This window comes from Colossoma macropomum, unplaced genomic scaffold (assembly GCF_904425465.1).
Source record: "Colossoma macropomum unplaced genomic scaffold, Colossoma_macropomum, whole genome shotgun sequence".
NCBI classification, from domain to species: Eukaryota; Metazoa; Chordata; class Actinopteri; order Characiformes; family Serrasalmidae; genus Colossoma; species Colossoma macropomum.
The window spans coordinates 124596-150827 of NW_023494854.1; the positions used below are offsets into that span (position 1 = coordinate 124596).

Genomic DNA, 26232 nt, shown 5'->3' on the forward strand with positions numbered 1-26232 from the left:
AGAAGAGGAACAGAACATAGAGTAGCTTTGTATGCAGACCACCTGCTTTTATTTATATCTGATCCGGCATCTTTTGTACAACAAATTAACAAATGTTGAAACAGTTTGGTAGTTTCTCAGGCTATAAAATACATTTTTCAAAGAGTATATGTTTCCGCATATGTAACAAAGATACCCTTTATCCCAGCACTGTATTACTTTTTTCAATATCAGTAACAGGGTTTAAATACCTAGGTGTGAATATTACCCGATCATTTAAAGAACTTTATTCGAAGAACTTTTCACCATTGTTGGATAGCCTGAAACAAGATCTTCAAAAGTGGGAAACCTTACATCTATCATTGGCAGGTAGAATAAATTGCATTATTAAAATGTCGGTGCTACCCAGATTTATGTTTTTATTTCAGTGTCTTCCAGTATTCCTGAATAAGCCCTTTTTCTGCACGGTGGATAGTATTATACTGTCATTTATGTGGGGAGGAAAAATCTCTAGGATACATAAGAGCTTATTACAACGACAAAGGAAAGAAGGTGGTTTGGCTCTTCCTAACTTTATGCAGTACTATTGGGCAGATAATGTGCAGAAGGTAGTACTTTGGTATCAATCCCCACAGTTAAATTGGTGTAGTTGGGAAGCTGATGCTTGTACTTCATCCTCGCTTTCAGCCCTAGTAACAGCTAATTTACCTCTACCCATTTCGACCTGTGCAACTTATCCTGTTGTTAGATCCACTTTGAAGATATGGTCCCAATTTCGGCGGCATTTTGGCCTCAATTTTCTAATCTTGGTCCTATTTGCAAAAATCATTTGTTTATTCCTGCTACCATAGATCAGGTCTTTAATGATTGGCATAAAAAGGGCATCAGTGGATTTGCAGATCTGTACATTGATGGAGTCTTTGCTTCTTTTTTTGATCTTTCAGTCAAGTTTCAATTATCACCTAATTTTATGCATAATTAGTGCTCTTATTTTCCTTCCCTGCCACCAAAAACTCTCCTATAAGATACTCTGGAATTACCCATGATAAATGAAGCCTGAAGAAACTTGGAAATCAGCTATGAACATAATTAACAGATCTTCGTCATGTGTACGGATTAACCTTATTCAGTTCAAGGTCCTTCATAGGGTTCATTACTGCAAAGTGAAACTGGCAAAAAGTCAACATGGGATAGATGAGCTATGTGATCATTGTCATTTAGATAAAGCTGACCTCACGCATATGTTTTAGACTTGACCCGTTTTTGTCAAGTTTTTGGTTGGGAATTACTAACTGTTTATCAGAAGTATTTGATCTAGAGACTGTGCTAAATTTTGAATTATGTTTATTTGAGTTAATTAACACAGATTCAAAAATTCCAAATAGGATTAAGGAGGCCTTGGCCTTTGCATCCCTTCTGGCAAGAAGGAGGATATTGATTAATTGGAAATCTCCATATCCACCGAAGACCTCACAGTGGCTCTGTGATCTTATGCTTTTCCTTAAATTGGAAAAGATTAAGTTTTCATCGAGAAAGGCTTCTGTAAAATTCCATAGAACTTTGGATCCCATGATTGCATATTTTGAGAACCTGAAAAGTCTCCCAAGTAATTAGCATCCCTCCCCCTCTTCTTCTAGGTAGAGGTTACTCTTTAGCTTAAATATTTACTTTCCCAATATCTGTGATATGACCCTGTATGTATTTTGTATATATCTGTTTTCTTTCTAATTAATAGTCAAATTATGTACAAGGTACAAGTATTTCCTGACCTACTCATTACTATGAGAATATATATATATTTATGTAAGGGTTGTTTATTTATTTATTTATTTATTTATTTATTTATTTATTTTCCCCTCCAGTATTGTTTTAGTTCTGGTTATGATGTAAAATGTGGAACACATAAGTGTCTGTAATCCTGTATCTGCATAGACCCACAAATAAAAAATAATGTAAAAAAAAAAAAAAAAAAGTGATTTGTCTCTCCTTAATCCACCTCCTTCTGATTCAGCCTGTCAGTGCTCAGTTTCAGCAGTGTAGTAAGCAAGCATGGGAAATTGCAGATTTCTTTTTTTTTTGTTATTTATTTATTTGACAGGGTCAATATAGATAAACATTTTTCCATAAAATGCAGCACATGTAAAGTATATAGGGCTTCTAGGGAAGCTAATTTGCAACCCCTGTCCCTGCTTAGGCTTTTAGAACAAAACAAAACAGATAAAACAATGTACAATAAACACCAAATAGAATTGAACAGAACTTAAAATATACAGTCATTTGTGAATATGTAGCCATAGGAATACTTGGTCATGGCTGATCACCTCTGTTTAAGCATGTAAACATATTTATATCAATGATTTTCATAATTTGTTTATTGTAATTTGTTTCTTTTTAAGCCAGTGTTTTATTTTGATGAAATAAATAAATAAATTCATTTTGTGTTCTTTAATGGAAAAACATCCCAAAACTGTATGCCTCCACATGTAAACAATGACTGACCAAAAATTGTTCTGTATACTGGCACTGTACAGTTGCCACTTACAGCTCCTCTACGTGCAGCTCTGCTGCTATGCTGGTTTGCAATCAACTGAAAAAGTATTTCCAGGGCAAAGCTACTGAGGCCCTTAAAATTAATAAACATTTATCACATCCACCACTATTCTTTATCTTTTTCTGCTTCTTTCTTCTCAGTTCATTTATACTCTTCAGCTTATATTTTTCGACTCTGTGGTTCACTGTCTGATAGCCCTGCTCTCCTTTATTCTCTCGCTCTATTTTACCTTCTCTCATTTTCTGACTTTTATCCACAGCTGATTTGGTCAGAGTCTGTCCAGTATGTTTTTGTGTATGTTTATGCTTTGTATCCTAATTCTCATTGCCACACATGTTTAAGTTGTGAGGTGTTATCTTGTGAGTGAAGTTGAACACTGGACAGCATGCTCATGGCAAGGCAACGTGAATTATCAGAGTTCGAACGAGGCATGATAGTGGGTGCCAGACGGATGGGAAATTCCACTTCCGAAGTTGTGCAGGCATTTCATATTCCTTGATCCATAGTGTCATGTCTTTATCAGGAATACATCTTAGAAGGCATTACTACCCACAATGGAAAGCGAAGTGGCTGCCCACGGGTGCTTAATGATCTTCACCAGTGGCATCTGGCTAGAATTGTCTGTGCAAACAGACAAGCGACTCACCGGACACAGCGCCTCACCTGGACTTGTGAGATTGCTTGTGAGAACGGGACCCTAGAAGACTAGCAACATGTGGTGTTGTCTGATGAGTCATGGTAGCAGTTGTTTCGGGCTGATGGTTGGGTTCGTGTGTCATGGACCCTGGCTGTCAGCAAGGCACTGTGCAGGCTGGCGGTGGTTCCATACTGGTGTGGGGTCTGTTCTCATGGGTTGGGTCCACTGGTCCATCTAAACATATCATTTGCTGGTGACCACTATGTTTCACTGCTTGTTGAAAATCTGCAGCCCTTTGTGGACTTCAGGTACCCCCACCATGATGGAATATTCCAGCTCGATAATGCAGTATGCCATGAGATCCTGCACCTACAAGTACCATGTTGCTGTGGGTGGCTATCTAAACAGCATGGCTCAACATCCCTCCAGGCGTCTTCGCTTCACTTGTGGAATCAATGTCACATCGAGTTGCTGCACTTTGCTGGGCTAGAAGGAGTCCTACACAATACTAGTTCCTGTCCCATGACTTTTGGCATGTCAGTATATACTGATCACTGGAGAAGAGCACCAATTAGTATGAAACTGTGAAGCTCACAAAAGATTACAGTGAGAAACACAATCACAGAGTCAATTACCTGATTACTGTTCAGTGTTTTGCTACATTATAATAATACAGTGATAACAAAATGGAATCCACTCACTGATTTAGTGTTTCCGTTCATGGTAGCTGATGAGTCATTAAGGTGACTCTGCAGTCACAAAGGTGCAAAATAATGGCCTGCTGAACAGAGTCAGAAGTAGTGAGGTACAGGCCTGATTCTGCAGGACATTTTATTTTCAAATCACTCATTTAAAAGTAAGTCACAGTAATGTACTGAATCTGTCAGACAGATTATACAAGATACTGAAGTTCTCATCTTTCACAAAACCACTAACACCTTCGCATCAGTATATCACCAAGTTAATGGTAGAGTTCATCTCTGAAAAGCATAGAAGAGCATGAATTAAAGACTGTCTGTACAGAAAGCATCACATCAGTAATATTACAATAACAAACAGTGCTTAAACCCACCAAGCTCTTTCTATCCAGTCTGTATGTTCAGCAATACAGGAGCATTTTCAGCATATTGATCTTACTGATTTCCAATGTATTTATGGACCTCCACCTGTAACAGGCTACTAAGTGCTCCCACTCTCTGCACCAGTGTCTTCAACTCTCTGTCCTTCTCCTCCATCTGCCTCCTGAACTTTTCCTGCGTCTTTGACTTTGATATCAAAATGTTTCTCTGCAGTTCAGGCAGGATGATCTTCATGAGGTTCCTCTCTGCCTCCATTCTGGCTTCTCCTTCATACGTCTCCCTGATCTCCTCCATCTTCTGTCTGTGTCTCTCCTCCATCTCTCTCTTCTCCTTTTCAGTCTCTTCTTTCAATCTTTCCAGCTCCAACTGAACCTCATTTCTCTGCTGAATCTCTCTCTCCACCTCTCTCTCCAGCTCTACCTTTTTCTTCTCATCTCTTTCCTCTTTTAGCATTTCCTCTAGTTTAGTTATTCGCTCGTCATGCTGATTTATTTTTGTATGAAATTTAGAAGTTGTTTCAGTGAACTTCAAGAAAGTTTCCTGTACACATCTCTGAAGTTTCTCTCTAGTTTCTCTTTCTTGTGTCTCTATTATCTCCTCTCTTTCTCTCACAATTCTTTTCTCTATCTCTCTGATCTGAGATTGTGTCTCCAGGTAGATCTCACTGTTGTAGAATTTCTCTCTGTTTCCTTCCACCATCTTCTCTATCTTCTCCAGCAGCTCTGAGGTTTGAGAACCATCTCCACTCTCCTTAATGCTGAGACAGTGAAACCTGTTCCCACATTTCTCTACGAGTCTCTGGACCTCCTGGTTTCCTGACTGGACAAACTCTTCAACGTTCTTCTCTTGGACTTCATCAGTATCAGTGAAAAGGATCATGGTGTTCCTCCAACATCTCTCTCCAAAAATCTCCTCCATTTTCTCCAGCATGCCTCTCTCCTCTCCTGTAGACTGCTTCACTGGTATGACTAGGAGGAAGGCGTGGGGTCCTGGGGCAGACAGACGGACACAGAGTCCCACGTCCTGTCTCAGCTCCTCCAGAGAGAGTCCAGGACAGAACCAGTCAGGAGTGTCCACCACAGTCACCTGCCTCCCAGCCACCTCCCCCTGTCTGCTCTCACTCTGCTGCCTCACTGTAGACGCTCCAGCCTGGCTCCTCTCCTCTCTGCCCAGGATGGTGTTTCCTGCTGTTCTCTTCCCACATCCAGTCCTCCCCAGCGGCACCAACCTGAGCTCTGATACAGGAACTGACACTGGAGAGGCCAAACTAGAGTTTCCACTCCAATTTTCCACTCGCTGCAAAATAGCAGAACAAGACAGAATGAGAATTATATTCTTGAACAGTTTGTGGGCTGTTAAATTTTGTGGGCTGTTTAAAGTGAAAATTATATAAACAGGATTGTTTACTGTTTAAGGTTTTATATTTCCCAAATAAAAAAGTAACATTCAAATAAATAAATAAATGAATAAGTAAATAAATTTTAATAAATTGTAATTACATAGAAACAAAGTATTGAACACTATTGAAACAACTGAAATTTATTTAACACTTTTATTTATTTAACAGAAAGTGTCTTGAAGCTGTCATTGCAAACAGAAGTTTCAGCTTCAAGACACTTTCTGTACAAAGAAACTAATCTCTCACAAAGTTTTTTTTGGGGGGGCGGGGGTGTTTGCTGGAAAATCCCGATTTTAAATTTATTCCACAAATTTTCTGTTGGGTACAAGTCTGGTAATTGACTGGACCATTCCAACATCTTCACTGTCTTCTGATATAACCAGTTGAGACTCTCTATTGTGGTATGTTTTCAATTGTTGTCCTGCTGGAAGGTCCACCCACATCTCATCCTCATCGTCCTGGTGGATGGCAACAGATTCTTCTCAAGAATTTCCCAGTACGTGGCTCCATTCATGTTCCCTTTGATAATTTGGACTCCACTGGAAATTTGGACACCAGGAAAAGAGAAACAGCCCCATACCATGAATTTTCCACTGCTGAATTTCCCTGGAGATATGATATATTCAGCATCATATGCAGAGCCATTTCTCCTCCAAACATGGCATGCCGTATTGTTGCCATAAAGTTAGATTTTTGCCTCAACTGACCACAGCATGTTCTCACAGTAATCTACAGGATGCTCAGAATATCCTGCAGCAAATTTCAAACGAGCTTCTGGGGTGAGTGCAAATGGAAACTGTGGCAGTGGATTTCATTGCCTGTTGTTTTCTCTGTGATAAGTGTACCCGCTGCTGCCAGGTCTTTCTGGAGCTCTTTTTGAGTGGTCCTTGGCTCTTGGACTACTCTGCTGACTAATTTTCTGACCGCCTGGTCAGAAGTCTTTGGAGGAGCTCCTGTGCATGGCTGGTCGATGCTTGAGTGATGTTCCTTCCACTTGCAGATAATGGCCCCAGTGTTGTTTATAGGAACATTTAGGAGCTGAGAAATCCATCAGTAACCAGTGTGATTGATATGCTGCTCAATTAACTTGGTGGGAAGGTTTTGGGAAGGTCTTGGCAGTGATTCCGCTGTTCTCACTGTGGACCAGCTGAGGTCAATCATGTCGCTTCCTGATTAGCTTCCTGTGCAGTTGACAGCGTAATGCATAAGATCTCCAGGGTGCAGTTCAAATTACTGCACTTTCTGCTCAGCAACAATTTGGGAACATGTTGAAGGAACATAAATCATCACAGCCATTTACCACAGTAGTACACTTTCACCATATGACAAATATTCAATTATGATTTATTGTTATTATTATTATTATTTTATTTTATTTTATTTTATTTTATTTATTTATTTATTTTATACCAATCCCGCTCCATTCTTTATATCATTGAGGAGCTTCTACTTCAAACATTACAACGTAGTGTTTTAAGATGCAGCTTTATCACATTATTTGCTGTACAGTCACAAAAAAAATATTAAAAATAAAATGTATTTTGAAGCTGTAAAATGATTGACAGGCCTCTGGATTAAATGACAGAGAGTCCAGTCATTGTAGAAGAAGACAAGGACAAATCTGATCTAAGACAGCCTGAAATGAATGGAAATGAAAGGAGAGCTTCTCTAAAACAGTCCTCTTGTGGGTGAGCAGGTTACGTTCAGCAGCACGTGTCTGAAGGTGAGGGCTGGGGGCCGGGCCTCTACACATCACTATGTTACTTGCACAACAACCTGGTGACAAATGATTAGCTTACTTGTATTTAGAGGTGGGTGACCCTTTTTAAAGAGTGGAAGTACTGACCTACCAACATGAACTAACCCAGACGATTCTAATTAGCACACGTAGGAAAGCTAATTAATGGAATCAGCAGGTTTAGTTATTATGTGATTCCACGTTAGAATGACTGGATTGGAATGTTATGAATTTTTTAGCTGTGTAGTTTTATTTAGTTAATTCCTTTTGCCAAAGTGAGAAATCATACATTTTTATATGTAGTTTAATCTACAGTGTGCAGTAAATATTTCATAGCCATGCATACATTTATTAACCATTTAAAATCTTGAGCAGAGTATCTTTAAGCAATCTTAGTAGTTACTTACAGGTTGGAGTCTCGCCCTTCTTGCTGTTTCTCCTCCTGGCTGGAGCTGCTGAGTCTGGATCTGTTCTCTCCTGCAGCTGCTTGTTTCTCTCCTCTAGAAGTCTGTCTTTCTCCTCAACCTGCTTGTCTCTTTCCATTAGCTGTGTGTTTCTCTCACTTAGAAGTCTCTCCTTCTCTTCAAGCTGTTTGTCTTTTTCACTCACTTCAGTTTTCTGTTGTTCCAGTAGGATCATCATCTCCTGTAGTTTGCTACTCTTGTCCTGCAGTTCCTTTCTCAGAGTCTCCAGCTGCTTTTTACTGCTTTCCTCCTCTTTCACTGTGATCTCCAGTAGAGTCTCTTTCTCTCTCAGCAGTTTGATCTGATTCTCCAGTTGTGAGTCTTTATCTTTAAGCTGTTTATTAACACTTTCTAATCTTTCATTATTTTCCTTTAATAATGAATCTCTCTTATCAACAGTCTCTAAATGTTCTTTTATAATCGTGTTTTTATCTTTCAGTTCTTGTTTTGTCTCTTTTAATTCTTCATCTTTCTCCACAAGTCTTTTCTCCATTTCTTCCATTTGTTTTCTATGATTCTCTAATGTCTTTGTTGTTTGTCTCAGTTCATCTTGTGTCTCTGTGAGAAGTTTGTCTTTCTCTTCTAAAATCTTCTCCTTCATCTGAAGTGTTGTTGTCTTTTCTGTCAGAAGTCTGTCTTTCTCCTCAACTTGTTTTTCTCTCTCCATTAGCTGTCTGTCTCTCTCAGTTATAATGTTTGTTTTCTCTTGAAGTTGTTTAGCCTTCACAGTTAAATCTGTAAAAAATCATCATTTTGAGTTCACAACTGGCTTGGATGGTATTTCACAAAGAAGGTTTTCTCAGTAAGCTAGAAAACTTAAGCCAAAGGTTGTGGCTTGTCCAATAGGATTGTTGCTCAGCTCTTCTCCTACTGGACAGGTGTGTTTTGGTCTAAGTTTTCAGGCTAACTGAAAAATCCTGCTTTGTGAAATGCTCCCCTGCCCCACCCACCGTCACCCCCATGAGATCACATATTTTCAGCACAGTGATATCAAAGGCTTCTGTTTATTAGTCAGTACTAAAACATTAACAATGTCTAGACTGTATCTTCCCATTAGGAAAGTCTGATAAAGATCAGTGAGAAGAAGAAGAGTCAGAAAACCTCACTTGCTAATTAATGGGAAAGATGAATTAAAGGTGATGAATTTATTAATGTGATTATTTGATCATAATATTTTCTAAAGAACATAAAGACTGAGGTTACTGTGGTTAAACCTGAAACTCACCAGTCGTCTGTGATGAAATGAGAGTTGTCAGGGTTTCAGTTTCAGTCTGTAGGTCAGAATTCTGTTGTGCTGAAATGATAAAGACAGAATATTAATTTATCAGTCAGATATTTTACAATCAGTCTGTGTCTTAAATTCTTACCTGTGTGTTTCAGTTGTTGTTCTTCCTCTTCTAACTCTTTCTGCTGACGGGTGAGTTCAGTTTTCTGTTGTTCCAGTAGGATCATCATCTCCTGTAGTTGCTGCTCTTCTCCTGCAGTTCCTTTCTCAGAGTCTCCAGCTGCTTTTTACTGCTTTCCACCTCTTTCACTGTGATCTCCAGTAGAGTCTCTTTCTCTCTCAGCAGTTCATTCTTCTCATCTATTGTTTTATTTTTGTTCTCTATTGTTCTTGTATGTTCTTCTAAAGTCTTTTTTCTCGCTTCTAGTTGCTTTTCTTTTTCTTTCTCCATCTCTGAGAGGTTTAGTTTCAGTTTTTCTATCGCTCTCTCTTCTTCATTCATCTCTCTATCAAACTCTTTCTGTCTGTTTGTTATAACAGTCTGAGTAATGAGTTCAGGCAGCTTCCTGATGAAGTGTGTATCTGCTTTTACTGCACTCCTCTCTCTGATCTCCATCTCCAGTCTGAGCTTCTTCACCATCATCCTCCTCTCCTCCTGCATCCTCTTCAGCTCCTCTTCAGCCTCCTTCATCTGCTCATCTTCTCTCTCCACTTTTCTCTCCAGCTCTCTCCTCTTCTCCTCATTTCTCTCTTCTGATAACTTTCGCTTATATTCATCTTTTTGTTTTTCATGCTGTTTTATTCTCTCCTTTATCTTTTTAACTGCTTCCTCTGAGCTCCTCAAATCATCCACAACAGCTCTCATCTTTCCTCTGATCTCCTCTTCCTCTCTTTGTCTCATCTCCACTCTTTCTCTCACTCTTCTTTCCTGCATCTCTCTGATCTCCACACTGATCTCTCTGAGGGTCTCTCTCTCTCTTAGTTCTCCAGTTCAATCTCAGCTCTCTTCAGCTTTTCCTCCTCTGCTTTCTTTTCTTCAGTTAAGCTCTTTAAGTTCTTCAGTACAGAAAGACTCTCCTCTTTAATTCTGAAATGATGATTCAGATTTAATAGATTAATTTTTCTTCTGTCACATTTGGGGTTTTTACAGATTTTTTTTAGAATCAAACAAAACCAGCTATAAGTTACAGATTACAGTGAATTATATCGGTGTCAGTAGAATGATATTTGCTGATGTATTTATTTTACTCTGGAGGAACAGAATGTTAGAGATGCTGTGCTAGAAAATCTGTATTTTATTCATTTTACTGCATTTGTAACCCTACAGAAATAAATTATATGCTAATTAATGTAGAGCTAGTCCCAGTTATTACAGTTTGTAAATGTATCAGTATCAGCAGAGACAGAAATGAAAAATATTGGATATTAGCATGGACCCATAATCCCTATATTATTGTGTCTCTTGTAATAATTTATCTCTCATGTTATCCTGATATTATTGCCAGTATAAAGGAGTAGCAGCAGCCTGGAAAAGGAAAAGGCTGTAGTGTGAATGAAGACACTGCATCTTCTACAACAACTGACCACACAGCACTCGTCAATCTGAATGACCTTTTAAAGAACACCAATCATTAACTCTGCATCCAGCTGCCTCAGTGCATGATGACGAGGAGATATAAAAGAAAAAAACAAATATGAACATCCATCCATCCAACATTCCCTCCATAATAAGAGAAAGAAACAGAGGAATCTCTGAAGATCTAAACTCACATCTGCATCTGCATCTCCTGCCACAAAACAGCCTGCAGCTCTAACGAACACTGATCTTCAGGTAAAGAGCCTTTAGACCCGACTCACTGAAGACTTACTGAATGTCCAGATAAACACAGATGACCATCTCAAACACACTGTATCAAACTCTGAACTCACAGCTCTGTTCACTCAAACAACACACATCACAGACAGACACCATTCAGCTCTTCATATCTGAAAGGACAACAAAACATCATTACAGAGAACATTTTTAGATTTACTAATTTACAGTCAAATGTAAAAGTTTGAGGACTCCTAATTAAACTTTGTCTTGTTGTCTTTCTGGCACAAACACACTGTACAGAGAACACACTTAAACATGGCTGCAAATTTTAGAGCACTATTTTTTTATTAATGTGTTGAGTTTAATATACTAAGACAAAAAAGGTTTCACTTATTTTCACTGAAATCAACAAAAAATGTAATTTGACCCAGGGTGCCCAAACTTTTGCTTATGGCTGTACATCTGAGACTGCTTTAAATATATAGAGGAGAGAGAAAAAGACAACAGTTAAAAAGAATTTCTCCTTAAAATCACTTACACAGATGTTTAGTGTTATTACTTTCATATGAATATCTCAATATAATTCTTTTGATGTAAAACCTCATAAATTTCTCAACAAAACTCACAAACAGTCTTAACTCTACATTATACCTGTCAGTAGCACTACCAACTTTGGACACCAGAGGTCATCATACCTTGAATTCTGAGGCTGTCACTCCTTCCTCACACCTGTTTTTCCTTTCACTGATTACCTCTCCTACAAAGACCCCTCTTCAAACCTCATTGCAGGTTGTTTTCTCCCAGCAATCCTGAGTCTTCCACTTTGTGTTTTGAATTTGTTTCTGGCTTTTTGACCGTTTGTTTGTTTACCTGGGCTTTTGTCTCTTTGGACTGTTGGACTTTGTTCATTGTTATGTTTTGTATCTGACCAATGTCTGTTCTTGGACTCTATTTATTGGATTATTAAACCTGCAAATGGATCCTTCCGATGTGCCTATGCCTCATACACTACAATACCAAATTAACTTAAACACACACACATATACAAAAATAAATATCTATGTTCATCCTCACCGGTCAGCAGAGCAGATTCCTCCATTTTCAGTCTCTCCTCTTCTGTCCAGTTTCTGTCTCTCTGTAAAAGAGAATAAAACAGTGTTAAGATTTCATGCATGATGTCATACTGTATGTTATATGATCAGTAACTGTTTCTGCTTAAATCAATGTTGATGTGTCAGTATGAATCACTAGGAGAGCTGATATTAATAACAATAGAAACTGTATTGATGGGATTTTACCAAAATAAATAATAAAAAATAAATATAATTTCATTTTAATTAATGTATGAATTCATACATAATTAACTGTAATTGTCTATCAGAGTGTTTGAAATATGAGCAGAGCTGATGATGATGTCTTAACTGACAGTGACATCTTCCATTTGCAGTTGTGTGACTTTAAACACAGTCTGACAGACTCAGATACACTACAGAAACTGAGCTGTGATCATCACAGGCAATATTTTATTAATCAGAAATATTTTTCATTTTATACTTTTAGTTTTCATAATAAATCATTCATCAGTCATGAGCTCATCGGAAGTGAGTAACAGATCCACAGAAACGCAGAATCAGAAAAGAGGAATTTAAGTAGGTGCCGCTCTGCAGCTTCTGAGGATCATGATCACTTACAGAACACTGATCAGCATCAACACTGTACTAACACTCAACTCAACACCATGAAAGAGAATCAACAGAAAAGAAGAAAATAAACTAATGTAGACTTTATCAACAATCAGCCCTGCACAGCGTTTACACACAATAATGTGTACATTCATAGATTTAAATATCATGTTAAAGCAGATTATTATGGAAATGTGGTCCATTTAAAATAATGTGCTCACCTGAGAAATGGAGACTTTATCAAGTGGAGCAGAATCAGATTAGAGAGAAAAGAAAGAACTTTTAAAATACTGAAAACACATAATAACACAAAACATTATGCCTTTGTGTTCTTTTAGTACGACATGAAGATGGTGTGCAGTTCTAAAGAGCTCCAGCTGGAATAATCAGTTATGCCTTTAAGTCCTTTATAATAATGATAACCTGCTCACTTTCTGAGCCACAGATTATACTGATACTTCATGTTCAGGGTTTGACACGGAAACGTATTCAGCACTAAAACATAAACTAAAGCCTTTTATACAGCTGGATATCTACTGTTCTTTAGTTTCTGAGAAGTCAGCCTGATCTTCTGCTCAGTAAGTGTGACTTTTTGTGGAATGTTTGCAACGTATTTGTATCTTTTTATTCTGTAATTAAAACATTTACCGCATGTTCCTACTGACCAACTACTTATATCTCATTATAAGTTACATTATTGTCTTCATAGAACAGTATTAAATATAAATGCTGATATAAACGTGACTCTGCTGTTAAAGTTCATGTAAGGAAATGATTCTAACACAAATTTCTGATTATATTAATGATGTGTGTGTGTGTGTGTATGTGTGTGTGTGTGTGTGTGTTTGTGTGTGTGTGTGTGTGTGTGTGTGTGAGACTGTGTGTGTGAGACTGTGTGAATGAGGTAGCAGTGTTATTAATGGTGTTCAGTCATCTCAGGCTGCTGTGAGCTCTACACTATAGTGATACATACAGAGCTGAAGTGTGTGTTAGTAACTCTCTCTGCTGATGATGTTCAGCTGAACACTCTGAACACACAGTACAGATAAATACATTCAGTCTTTACAACACAAACATTCTTCATCAACAATCAGCTCATCACAATAAAAACACTACACACTGAATTATACTCACCTTTCACTGCTTCTGTACCTGAAAGCCACTGTGAAATGAATAATATAGTGTGAAGATTTCTTGTATGGAATAATAAGTGAATTATTACTTTTTAATAAGTAGAAAACTGGAAACACAGTGAATGTGGATGATGCTACACTCTTTCTTTTCTTTATGAGGATCTGATACAGACTGACATTGTTACGTACTGGAAATTATCATAGTTTTTGTCCGTGTCCTCTCTCTCTCTCTCTCTCTCTCTCTCTCTCTCTGTCTCTCTCTGTCTCTCTCTCTCTCTCTCTCTCTCTCTCTCTCTCTCTCTGGTTTAGCTGTTTCCAACATTCCATCTACCTCCACCACCTTCCTAGCAGTTCTCTCAGAGCTCCTCACTCACATTACAGCCTTCTGTTCAATATTACACCTGAGCTTCTGTTATTTTCTAATGAGATTAACTCAGACTAAATAAATTAACTTTTATATCACAAAGAAAATTTTATTGTCTTTAATTCTTTTAGCAGAAATTAGCAATGATTGCAAAAGTCACAAGAATCTGACTCAAAAATAGCTAAAGAAAATCCATATCTGTTCATTTAAATAAGATACTTCAGTTACTGTCTGTCTCAGTTTTATACATTTATAGATGAACAAACAAACACAGCTGAGCAAACATGACTAGTGCACTGAGAAATGAAGGGAAATCTGTTCTCACAGTCATAGCTTACTGTGCTTGTGTAACATTTTATAAAACGCTGCTTGACCGCACTGTGAGGAAAAAGACCAAAATTCATCTAGTAACTGTTTTGAATTTCATTCATGTAGAATCAACACACGAAAAAATGATTAGCCTTCTCTATTTCAGTCCTTCCTCTTCATTCTCTCCTCTCTTATCTGTCTTATTACAGACCGTAGAAGTGAATAAAACAGCCTGACGATTTCATACTTGAAGCCATGAGTTACACATAAAAACTAAAACTTCTCTCCTCTTTTAAATCATAAGGAACACGACTCTTCCGACAGATGGACATGTAAAAATACTGTAATGGTCTGTATTTATCAAACAAACATAATGCTGAGTTGTGTTTTTAATCAGTTGTCCAGATTGTACAGATATTTATTGACTTTTTATTGAGAGCTGCTGTTTAAATACATAAATGAGGACAATCACTGAAAATGTACTTCCAATGTCTGGTGGGTGTGAAAAGCTCTTGTGTGAGTCTCTGTGTTATTTGTAGCTGAGATGATGAGGGTGAGTGTGTGAGTAAGTAGATCTGTCAAATCTGCCTGAGAAACACAGTGTTGAAGAAACACATCAGATAATGAGCTCATTTAGATCAAATCTACTTTACGTGGTGTGTCTAGCAATGATTTAAGTCAAAGTACAAAATACCAATTAACTTCTTGGACCCCTAAATGTCTCAAAATTCTGGGGCTGGAGTATCCATCTAGTATCCACTGGACACCCCAGAATACTGGTGGTATTTCACACAGACTGCTTTTATTTGTTGTGTCTTTTTCTCATCAGTGAACTTCACTGTCTACATTTCTGCAGTGCAGTGGGATTATGCACAGGAGCATTGTGGGAAGGAAGAAGGGAGATGAAGTCAAAAGCTTTCATTCTGAGATCAGAGACTTTGTTCATCATGTGAAATTTAACTCAATATTATGCAGCTGCTTGATGTCTGTATTGAATGTAGTTGATGTGATAAGAGTTTAAAATCAGTCACTACCAGCAGAGAAAGAAGAAAACAGAGTTATTTACTTACCAACAGTGCTGTGGAATAAAAACAGAAGGAAACACAAAGTTAGTCAAATCTCCATGAGAAACACTTTTACAGTTATAATATTTCAGTCTTTTTCACTCTTTATCTCCTTATTAGAATCTCCTTTTCTCATCTGTGCTGTAGTTTGACCCCCAGTTGTAAAACCTCTTTCATGAGCCTTGTGCTGCTGTTTAGTGTAGGCCTACATTCCGTCTTGTGTTGCATTGTGTGCAGGGCTGTGATTGGCCACACGGAAGCACCTTTCAATATAAACAGGTCACCAAGCTGCCGCTGCTGGGAAGATGTTGAGAGCTGTTTCCCCTCTAATGTAACGTGAAAGAACACCTGTCCAGATCGGCTGAGCACGCTTTGATTCACTTTGATAGATTCTGTGAAACTCTCTGTGAACATAAGAGAGGAGGTGTGGGACGAGTGCAGTTTGTTTTCTGTCACGTTTTCTCCTGCTTTTAAAGCAGAGAGATATTTTAACTTTTTGTATTTTTGTTTTGTTTTGCTTGCAGGTTTAGTTGTTTTTTGTAATCATTGGTAGATTTGTCTGTTATCTTGGCATACGCTTGTCCCTGAAGCCATCGCTCCCATTCAGTTTAGCAAAGTCTAAATAAACCTGCAGTTTAGAGGTTTAAAAGGTGTCTCGTGTTTGGTCTGGCAGCAGGTCTGGGGAGAGAGCCCACTCTCATATTCTGTTACGGCCTGACCCTAGACAAGGTCGTAACAGAACTGGGGGCTCCTCTGTCCATCTCTCTCTCTCTCTCTCTCTCTCTCTCTCTCTCTCTCTCTCTCTCTCTCTCTCTCTCTCTCTCTCTCTCTTATTTGCTGCTGGTTTTACCTGGTTACTACTTGTGTTTTTGATTGTTTGCTGTTAGTTTTCTTTAGGTGTGTGTATGACAAAACAAAATAGCATTATGTTCATGTCTAACACATTTTTCTGGTAGCTCTTTGTTTACTACAGTCAGAGTTCTGTTTGTAGCCATTTGGTTCCTGTTAGACTTGGATTTCTTTTTTGGTTGTAGGTCAAATGCTGGGTCTCAGAAAAATGTTTTTGTTTGTTCCACGTATTGGGATAAGGATTAGTTTGTATTTCGGTTGTGCCTGTTGGATTACTTCTGAAGAGCATTCATCTAACTTCATATTGTGGGTCAGTTTGTTTATGCCAAAAGTGCTTTGCTTTGCTTCCTACAATTAGCACAGTCATTGTTTTCTGTTTGTTTAGGTGCATTAAGTGGGTCCTTTACCTAAACCTAGGGAGTGAGCCATTTTTATATGTGTGGCCATTTGGTGTTGAGGAGGAACTCCTTTGCAAACTGTCAGAGCAACATCCTTCGTTTTGCTTCAGAGATAATTGAGTCAGCGCTGTGAACGCCTCTGTCACAGTGGTGAAGGGTGGGAGTTGTGTAGGACCTTCTTTCAGTTGGAAAATAAATCTGATTCCGTCATCTGGCACTACTCATGGAGTCTTTCATATTAAAGGCACGATTTGGTCATTTGACACTTGTTTTGGTCAGTTAGACTGGTGTTCGGACAGATGTGCGTCTCTTATTTTCTTTGGTTGGTTTTGCTCTGTGTTGGCTTTTCTGGCCGATCGTGATGCATCTTCCTGACTGGAAGTGTTTGTCTCACTCTGATTCCGTCCATGCAGTAGTTCTATATAATGTCCTCCTCGTTGCATTTTCCTGCATGCTGAAAATCACTCAGCGTCATAGAACTGAAGCTTTCTGTTTCTGTTTCTTTTATTTTATAGAAACTAAATTGTTGTTAAACTTTAATATGTTTTGTAGCCATTTTTGTACCAGGTTTTGTAACATTGCTTCCTCTGAATACGCCCCTTTTTGTATCTACAGTTTGTGGATCTGAAGCTTTAATTAGATAAGAACAGAATTTTTTTGTGAGAGTGAGTCAGCAGCCTATAACGACGTCACATATTAAATATAATATTTTAATAATTAATATATATTCTGTGCTAAATCAATGATCTGATTATAGTCTGTAGATTTCACTGGACGTTTAATTAGTCTAGATTTTTTGTTACAACATACATTTTTAATCTAAAATATTTATTTTGCCCATTAAGAAGTTTTTAATTCAGCTGCAGTTGTAAGTTTTCCACTCTGCAGTCATGATGTGGAGGTTTAGTGTCAGAGTGAGAAACAGAGTCACTGTTTTTTCTACTGAAATGCTCCATCTGTCCTTCACTCCACATTAACATCATTTATCCTCTGTATGTTTTACCTCCTTTATCTGAACACAACACCATTCTGAACATCTGTGTTTCTCATTTCTGTCTTTTCATCTTCCATTCTGAGACGCTGATGATGATGATTATGATGATGATGATTATGATATTTATGAGTGAACTTTTCGAATACTTACTCTTCACTTGTTTTACTCTTTCTGTAATCTCCTCTGTTGTGTCTCCATTGGTGACCTGACACAGATAATCTACTCTATCTGACTCTTTGAAGTCTCTGATCTGTAAGGAGACGTTTCCTCTCTGCAGCTCCTGAGTGAACAGACTGTCACCTGCCTGTTCTTATAGAGACAAACACAGTCCGTCTCCTTAAACCACCTGATCTTCATGGAAACAGCACTGATTTCAGGAGACAGGTGACAGGAGAGAGTGACCACAGAGGGAGACTGACGGACCAAAAAGTTTAAAGTCATCTGTGTAGAAACACAAACACACACACACACACACACACACACACACACACACACTGATTAGCATGATGCTAACTGCTCTTACCTTCGCTGTTCTTCATACAGTCATATCGCTGCTGGTGGTGAAATATGTCCACATTTTAAATCAGTTCATATCAGGTTTTTGTCTATAACAGCAGATCCATGATAATAAGACCGAGTTTAAACTCTCCACTAATCTCACACACGACTCTCCATTTCAGTGTTAAGAGTGGAAATCTGACCTGTTTCACTTTAACATTCACTCCAGTTGTTGTGTTTGAGCGTCACTGTTGCTGCCAGACTGGTTTGAGGGTTTCCAGTCAAACAACATTTCTCAGAATCACAGTAATCTGACACTAAACTCAAAACCGTTATCTTTCATCTAAATCAAACTGGGCCCTCAGATGGAAAACACAACGCATGAAATACACTTACACTAGTAGGTGCTGCTGCCCTCTGCTCATCAGCTCAACACACTACTATAAGACCCTGTTACTGCCCTGTTATTATTTCAGAACAACTGCATTTTGTTCATTAACTGCAATCTACATACATTATATGTGTGCAGGTACAGTACTATAACATACTATTACATTTCAAATATGTTCATTTGTGATTACAGACTCTTTCAAATTTGCTAAACAAAGATGATGTCAGAAAGTTGTGTGCACATTCTTGCAACATAAGTGTGGTTTTCTACCACTGATCTGCAATAGCTTATCTGAACGTCGTGTATACAGTTGTTAAGGCCATTATTTGTCAGACAAGGACTCTAGATTTCTGTAAAATGTCAAACCTTTTCTTGTCTAATTACAGCACACAGTTATTAATATAACCTGTAAATTATGTAAGTTATGTAAAACATTTGACAGGGAATTGACTGATCACAAGAACTTAGAATACCTGAGTAATGCCAAAAGTCTTAACTCTTGTCAGGCCTACTGGTCACTGTTCTTGTCTAGATTCCATTTTAGTATGACATTCTGCCCCAGATCTCGCAATACTAAAGCAGATGCATTATCTAGAATTCATCAAACTGACAAAGTGGAAGAGAACCGGCAAAAAAAATTCTTCCCCCTAATGTTACCCTCTCCTCTATTTGATGGGAGGTAGATGATGAGATTGGGAAGACTCTAGAGAATGTCACCATACCCAGTCAATGTCCCACCTACCCAGTATATGTCCCAGATCAGTTACAGGACAGGCTGGTTCCTTGGGCTCATACATCCCTTACAACGGATCATCCAGGGGAGACTCAGCAACTACTCTGTAATTGTTATTGGTGGGAATCCATGAATAGTGATATCCATAAGTTTGTATCTTACTTTTCTACATGTTCTAAAAATAAAACACCTAAGACACTACCAGCTGGGAAACTTGTTCCTTTACCCATACCTGTCCGATCCTGGTCACTTGTTGCTGAAGACTTTGTTACTGATCTGATTCATTCTGATTCTGATTCAGAGCAACTCTTACACACCAGCCAGGAGGCCAAGTTTGGCTGTCCACAACTTCAGGTTTGCTGAGGGAAGTAAGAAGCTTCAGCCTAAATATATAGGCCCATTGAAGGTGCTCAAAAAGACAAACTTGACTTGCCCCCTTGTCTCAAACCTGTTGTCCCAGGACCGTTGGAGGAGGCCACCCCACTCTGGAGGAAGTTGATACAACCCCAGTCTATGCTGTCCTTCGGTTGCTGGACTCCAGGAGGCGTGGAGGAGAGCTCCAGGGTTTGGTTGACTGGGAGGGATACGGCCCAGAGGAACAGTGTTAGGTACCTGCTCGTGATATCCTGGATCCAGGATTGGTTGCTGACTTCCACAGTCAGAACTGAATATTGTTTTCCTAGACTTTCTCTTGTATGTCTTTCTATTGTGATATCTAGCTTATTTTGGTTTTGACCTCTTCCTGTTTTTTGACCATGACTTTGGATCACAAACCAGTAAAGCCTTCTCAGTGAGTTTTACTGCACACGTCTGACTAGTTCTTACTTGTTCCATTAGCTTACCTATCACACATCTAAACTTTATACAGAAACATAACTACATACATGTTCCCACACAAAATGACCCACAATCCAATTTAGTATTTTTCTGTCTTTTTAAAATTCTTTATTAATTTATTTGTCCTATATTTACTATGTATTCATCCTTTATGACGAGGCGAAAGAGAGGGCAGATAAGTGTACTGGAGGCAGAGCTGAGCACAATGGTCCGGCAGGCATACCCAGCATTGAAGAGGGTGGTCCAGCTAAGCTCAGTTACCGATGGCTGTCTGGTTGAGGGCACCACAATTCCATATATATCTCAGTAGAACAAAGATTGATATATATTGAATGAACTTTGATATATATACAATGAACTTTGATATATATGGAATGAACATTGATATATATACAATGAACTTTGATATATATGGAACGAACATTGATATATATGGAATGAACTTTGATATATATACAATGAACTTTGATATATATGGAATGAATATTGATATATATATATATATATACAATGAACTTTGATATATATGGAATGAATTTTGATATATATTGAATGAACTTTGATATATATGGAATGAACTTTGATATATATACAATGAACTTTGATATATATGGAATGAACTTTGATATATATACAATGAACATTGATATATATGGAATGAATATATATATATATATATTGAATGAACATTGATGTACATGGATCGAACATTGAGATGAAAAAATGAATAATATAATTCATAAAATGTTTTGTTTAGACAGAGAGGGACTTTTGGGGTTTACATTGTTATTTAATGGTGCTTGTTGTTGTTCTTCAGTTACAGTGTGTGTATGTGTTTACTATGTTATTCTGTGTCCAGCTCAGAGTTAGGGAGAGTGTGTTTGTGTTTGGTGACCATCAGAAGAAAGAGTAGGGCTAGGAGTGACCTACCTCAATTTTCAGTTGCTTTTCAAGTGGCACTGTTTTCCCTTGCTCTCAATAAAAGAGCATTTTTCAAACAGAAGTTATGGCCTCATCTGACTCTTCTTGGCTTCAACAGCGACTTTCATTCAATATATATCAATGTTCATTCCATATGTATCAATGTTCATTGTATATATATCAATGTTCATTGTATATATATCAAAGTTCATTCCATATATATCAATGTTCATTGTATATATATCAAAGTTCTTTCCATATATATCAATGTTCATTCCATATATATCAATGTTCATTCCATATATATCAACGTTCATTCAATATATATATCAAAGTTCTTTTCATATATATCAATGTTCATTCAATATATATCAAAGTTCATTCAATATATATATCAACGTTCATTCCATATATATCAATGTTCATTCAATATATATCAAAGTTCATTCCATATATATCAAAGTTCATTCAATATATATCAATGTTCATTCCATATATATCAATGTTCATTCAATATATATCAATGTTCATTCCATATATATCAATGTTCATTCCATATATATCAACGTGCATTCCATATATATCAAAGTTCATTCCATATATACCAATGTTCATTCAATATATATCAACGTTCATTCCATATATATCAAAGTTCATTGTATATATATCAAAGTTCATTCAATATATATATATATCAATGTTCATTCAATATATATATCAACGTTCATTCCATATATATCAATGTTCATTCAATATATATCAATGTTCATTCCATATATATCAATGTTCATTCAATATATATAAATTTTCATTCAATATATATAAATGTTCATTCCATATATATCAATGTTCATTCAATATATATAAATTTTCATTCAATATATATCAAAGTTCATTCCATATATATCAATGTTCATTGTATATATATCAATGTTCAATCAATATATATCAATGTTCATTCCATATATATCAATGTTCATTGTGTATATATATCAATGTTCATTCCATATATACCAGTGTTCATTGCATATATGTCAAAGTTTATTCCATATATATCAATGTTTATTATATATATATATATATCAATGTTCATTCCATATATATCAATGTTCATTGTATATATATCAATGTTCATTCAATATATATATATATCAAAGTTCATTCCATATATATCAATGTTCATTCAATATATATAAATTTTCATTCAATATATATATCAAAGTTCATTCCATATATATCAATGTTCATTCAATATATATAAATTTTCATTCAATATATATCAATGTTCATTAAATATATATCAATGTTCATTCCGTATATATCAATGTTCATTCCATATATATCAATGTTCATTCAATATATATATCAACGTTCATTCCATATATATCAATGTTCATTCAATATATATCAATGTTCATTCCATATATATCAATGTTCATTCAATATATATAAATTTTCATTCAATATATATAAATGTTCATTCCATATATATCAATGTTCATTCAATATATATAAATTTTCATTCAATATATATCAATGTTCATTCAATATATATCAATGTTCATTCAATATATATCAATGTTCATTCCATATATATCAATGTTCATTCAATATATATCAAAGTTCATTCCATATATATCAATGTTCATTCCATATATATCAATGTTCATTCAATATATATAAATTTTCATTCAATATATATCAATGTTCATTCCATATATATCAATGTTCATTCAATATATATCAATGTTCATTCCATATATATCAATGTTCATTCAATATATATCAATGTTCATTCCATATATATCAGTGTTCTTTCCATATATATCAATGTTCATTCAATATATATCAACGTTCATTCCATATATATCAAAGTTCATTCCATATATACCAATGTTCATTCAATATATATCAAAGTTCATTCCATATATATCAAAGTTCATTGTATATATATCAAAGTTCATTCCATATATATCAATGTTCATTGTATATATATCAATGTTCAATCAATATATATCAATGTTCATTCCATATATATCAATGTTCATTGTATATATATCAATGTTCATTCCATATATACCAGTGTTCATTGTATATATGTCAAAGTTTATTCCATATATATCAATGTTAATTATATATATATATATATATATATATATATATATATATATATATATATATATCAATGTTCATTGTATATATATCAATGTTCATTGTATATATATCAATGTTCATTCCATATATATCAATGTTCATTCCATATCTATCAAAGTTCATTCCATATATATCAAAGTTCATTGTATATATATCAAAGTTCATTGTATATATATATCAAAGTTCATTGTATATATATATCAATGTTCGTTGTATATATATCAAAGTTCATTCCATATATATCAATGTTCATTCCATATATATCAGTGTTCATTGTATATATATCAAAGTTCATTGTATATATATATCAATGTTCATTATATATATATATCAATGTTCATTCCATATATATCAATGTTCATTAAATATTTCCTGTTTGGCTTGCCATAATATATATATATATATATATATATATATATATATATATATATATATATATACATATATATGTGTATATATATATAGTTGGGACACTGTGTAAAATGTAAATAAATGTAAATAAAAACAGAATGAAATGATTTGCAAATCTCATACTCATATTTTATTCATAATAGAACATAGAACACATATCAGATGTTGAAAGTGAGACATTTTACCATTTCATGAAAAATATTAACTCATTTAGAACTTGATGGCAGCAACGCATCTCAAAAAAGTACTGATACTGGTATCTCATACCATGTATTATAAGCAGGGTGCTGTGCTAATGAACTCTGCTTACACAGAGAAGTGTTACTTTTTCCGTGGCAGTCAGACACAAATTTGACAGTCATTTTAAACATTCCACCTTGTTACATTCCCACCAGGAATGCACTGTGATTTTAGTCCGTTTCAAACACACAATTGCAACCACTTCCCCAGTACTGGTGGAGACACATAGGCCTGCTAAAGGGAAACGAAAGACAGTCAACCTAGTCCATCTATGCCAATTTTACTGTTTGACTGAATGGAATAGCAAGGTTTGTTAAAGACTGAAGAAAAAGCTCTTTACGATTGAGGTTTTGTATTGAACTACATCTGGAGACATTTGGAACATTCAATCTGTTCTCTGACCATCTTTTTATACTCAAAGAACCAACTTTGACAATTATTTGACAATATAATTTCGACAGCACCTACATATCATCAGACACTTACTGTCCCACTTTTACTAACCTCACTGTACTAGAACATTACAATTAAATGAATGCTATAAACAATTATAGCACTATATGTTCCATATTTGACTATAAAGTGGGGCATTATGTAATTTTCAGTTAAGAGCATGTCTGTACCGGCATGACCCACAATGCACACAAGTCCAGTACAACGCTGATGCTCAGCTTATGCACCAGTGTGTCACTCATGTCCACAACTGAGGAGAACCAACACTTTGGTTTAGTTTTATTAGTTTGTTTGTTTTATTTTATTTGTAGTGTTTCATTATTATTTTCTTCCACAAATATGAATCCACAGAAATCATTTATGAGCCCAAAGGTGATGTTTATGTAGCTTTAGACTGAGTGGAAATAGTGTCTTTATCATATTAGTGAATATAGAGTCCTGTTGTGTGAGACAATGAAGTTTTAGTGATTTAGTTCAGTTCATTTTCAGCTTCATACTGTAGTGATACTGTACAATATATATATATATATATATATATATATATATATATATATATATATATTATATATATATATATATATATATATATGCTTAAATCATCAAAGTATTAAACAATTTTACTAGTAAACATGCATATTAGTGAAAGTTATTTGTATATAAAATTTGTTAACATTCACAAAAAAAAAAAAACAAGTTAAACATCATATCTACAGTGTAGATTATAAATCATCTTTAATAATCATTCAGCTCTCCTGCTCTCCTCTCTGTCACTCCAGGCTGTCTCTCCTCTTCTCTGTGTGATTCTCTCTGAACAGCTGATATCTGATTATCTCACTCAGCTGCTTTCCAGACTGCACTTTGATCAAACTGAACAAGCTCAGGCATCAGCCGCTGTTTCCAGCTAGAGGCTGCATGAAGCTCTACATGCTTCATGTAATGCAGCAGCGACTGGAGCTGCTCACAGAACCTCCATTTCTAATGTGCTGCTCCACATTCACTGCAGTCCTAAGAGCTGATCCTGAATCAGTGATTAAAGGCAGTAAGTGAAGCAGTCTGATCTCTGCTCTCTCTGTTCTTCCCTCCACACACTGATCTGATCAGGGTGGAAAGAAGAACTGAAGATAATCAGACTCTACTCTTCACTCTGATGACTGACAGTAATGACAACAGTCACATCACTGATCCACTATATTTTTTGGATTTTTGGCAGTGATTAGGTTTGATCAGTGTGGAACATTCAGGCCTTCAGAGAAGGATTAATCATTTTTGACAACTTAAAATTGTATGTCTGTAAGTTTTAGCTCATTTTTACTTCATTGAGTCATTGTACTTGTTGTAAGCTTGGTGAGTTTGTAATAATAGTCTTATTTCGTTGTTAAGTTCAGCTTGGAAACTAAAGGGCACATAGAACCAGGTGAACTCTCCCATTGCTTAAAGACAATCATGAGCTGGACTAAAGGCCTGACCCGTCAGATTAACCACAAACATAATTACATTAATTATGACAGTGGAATCAACAAATCACATTTTGATTTATGATGAGTATAATCTGTTTAGAGAGAAAAATGATACTCCAGCCCTTCTGGAAGTTCTAGATACATCACTACGTGTGAATATGAGCTGCATCTAACCAGGTTTCAGGCAGTTGTTAGAAATGGAAAACAGTGGCAGCAGCTCTGTGTCACGACTCTTTACTGAAAGAGTCACTGTAAACCTGCTAATTACAAGAGAAAATATGTGTTAATGTCTTTTATAACCTTCAAATAAAACATACTAAATGTCTTTTACAAGCTATAAATGTCTGTGTTTATTCTTGAAGGGCCAAAAATGTGCACTAACTTTTCTTAGTGCTAATATACTGGCAAAGGCTTGCCAGCAGAAATGAACATTTTTGAACACACCTGTACAAAAAT

The 26232-nt window shown here is 36.1% G+C and overlaps 2 protein-coding genes across 2 annotated transcripts in view; both read right to left on the reverse strand.

The window, feature by feature from the left end:
* LOC118800321 (calponin homology domain-containing protein DDB_G0272472-like) overlaps positions 1–18315 on the reverse strand; it is a 118589-nt gene extending 100274 nt beyond the window's left edge. The window contains exon 1 of the mRNA XM_036560522.1: positions 18205–18315. The gene's annotated coding sequence lies outside the window, so the exon portion shown is untranslated. The remainder of the gene's footprint in view (positions 1–18204) is intronic.
* On the reverse strand, positions 4301–9295 carry LOC118800317 (calponin homology domain-containing protein DDB_G0272472-like). The gene is made up of 6 exons (XM_036560518.1): positions 9215–9295; positions 9073–9141; positions 8245–8582; positions 7791–8181; positions 6226–6251; positions 4301–5542 (listed from the first exon to the last, which is right to left on the reverse strand). The coding sequence occupies exons 3-6, from the start codon at positions 8512–8514 to the stop codon at positions 4301–4303; spliced, it is 1929 nt and encodes a 642-aa protein (XP_036416411.1). The 5' UTR covers positions 8515–8582; positions 9073–9141; positions 9215–9295.
* Positions 18316–26232: the final 7917 nt, after the last annotated feature.

Coding starts and splice junctions, on each gene's coding strand:
- LOC118800317 (XM_036560518.1), bottom strand. CDS start 8,514: ATGGAGAGAGAAAAACAAGTTGAGGAGAAAGACAGACTTCTGACAGAA. Junction 8,182..8,244: donor TAAAAGAACATTTAGAGACT/GTTGATAAGAGA, acceptor GTTAATAAACAG/CTTAAAGATAAAGACTCACA. Junction 5,543..6,225: donor TCAGCAGTGGAAAATTCATG/GTATGGGGCTGT, acceptor GCTATTTTGCAG/CGAGTGGAAAATTGGAGTGG.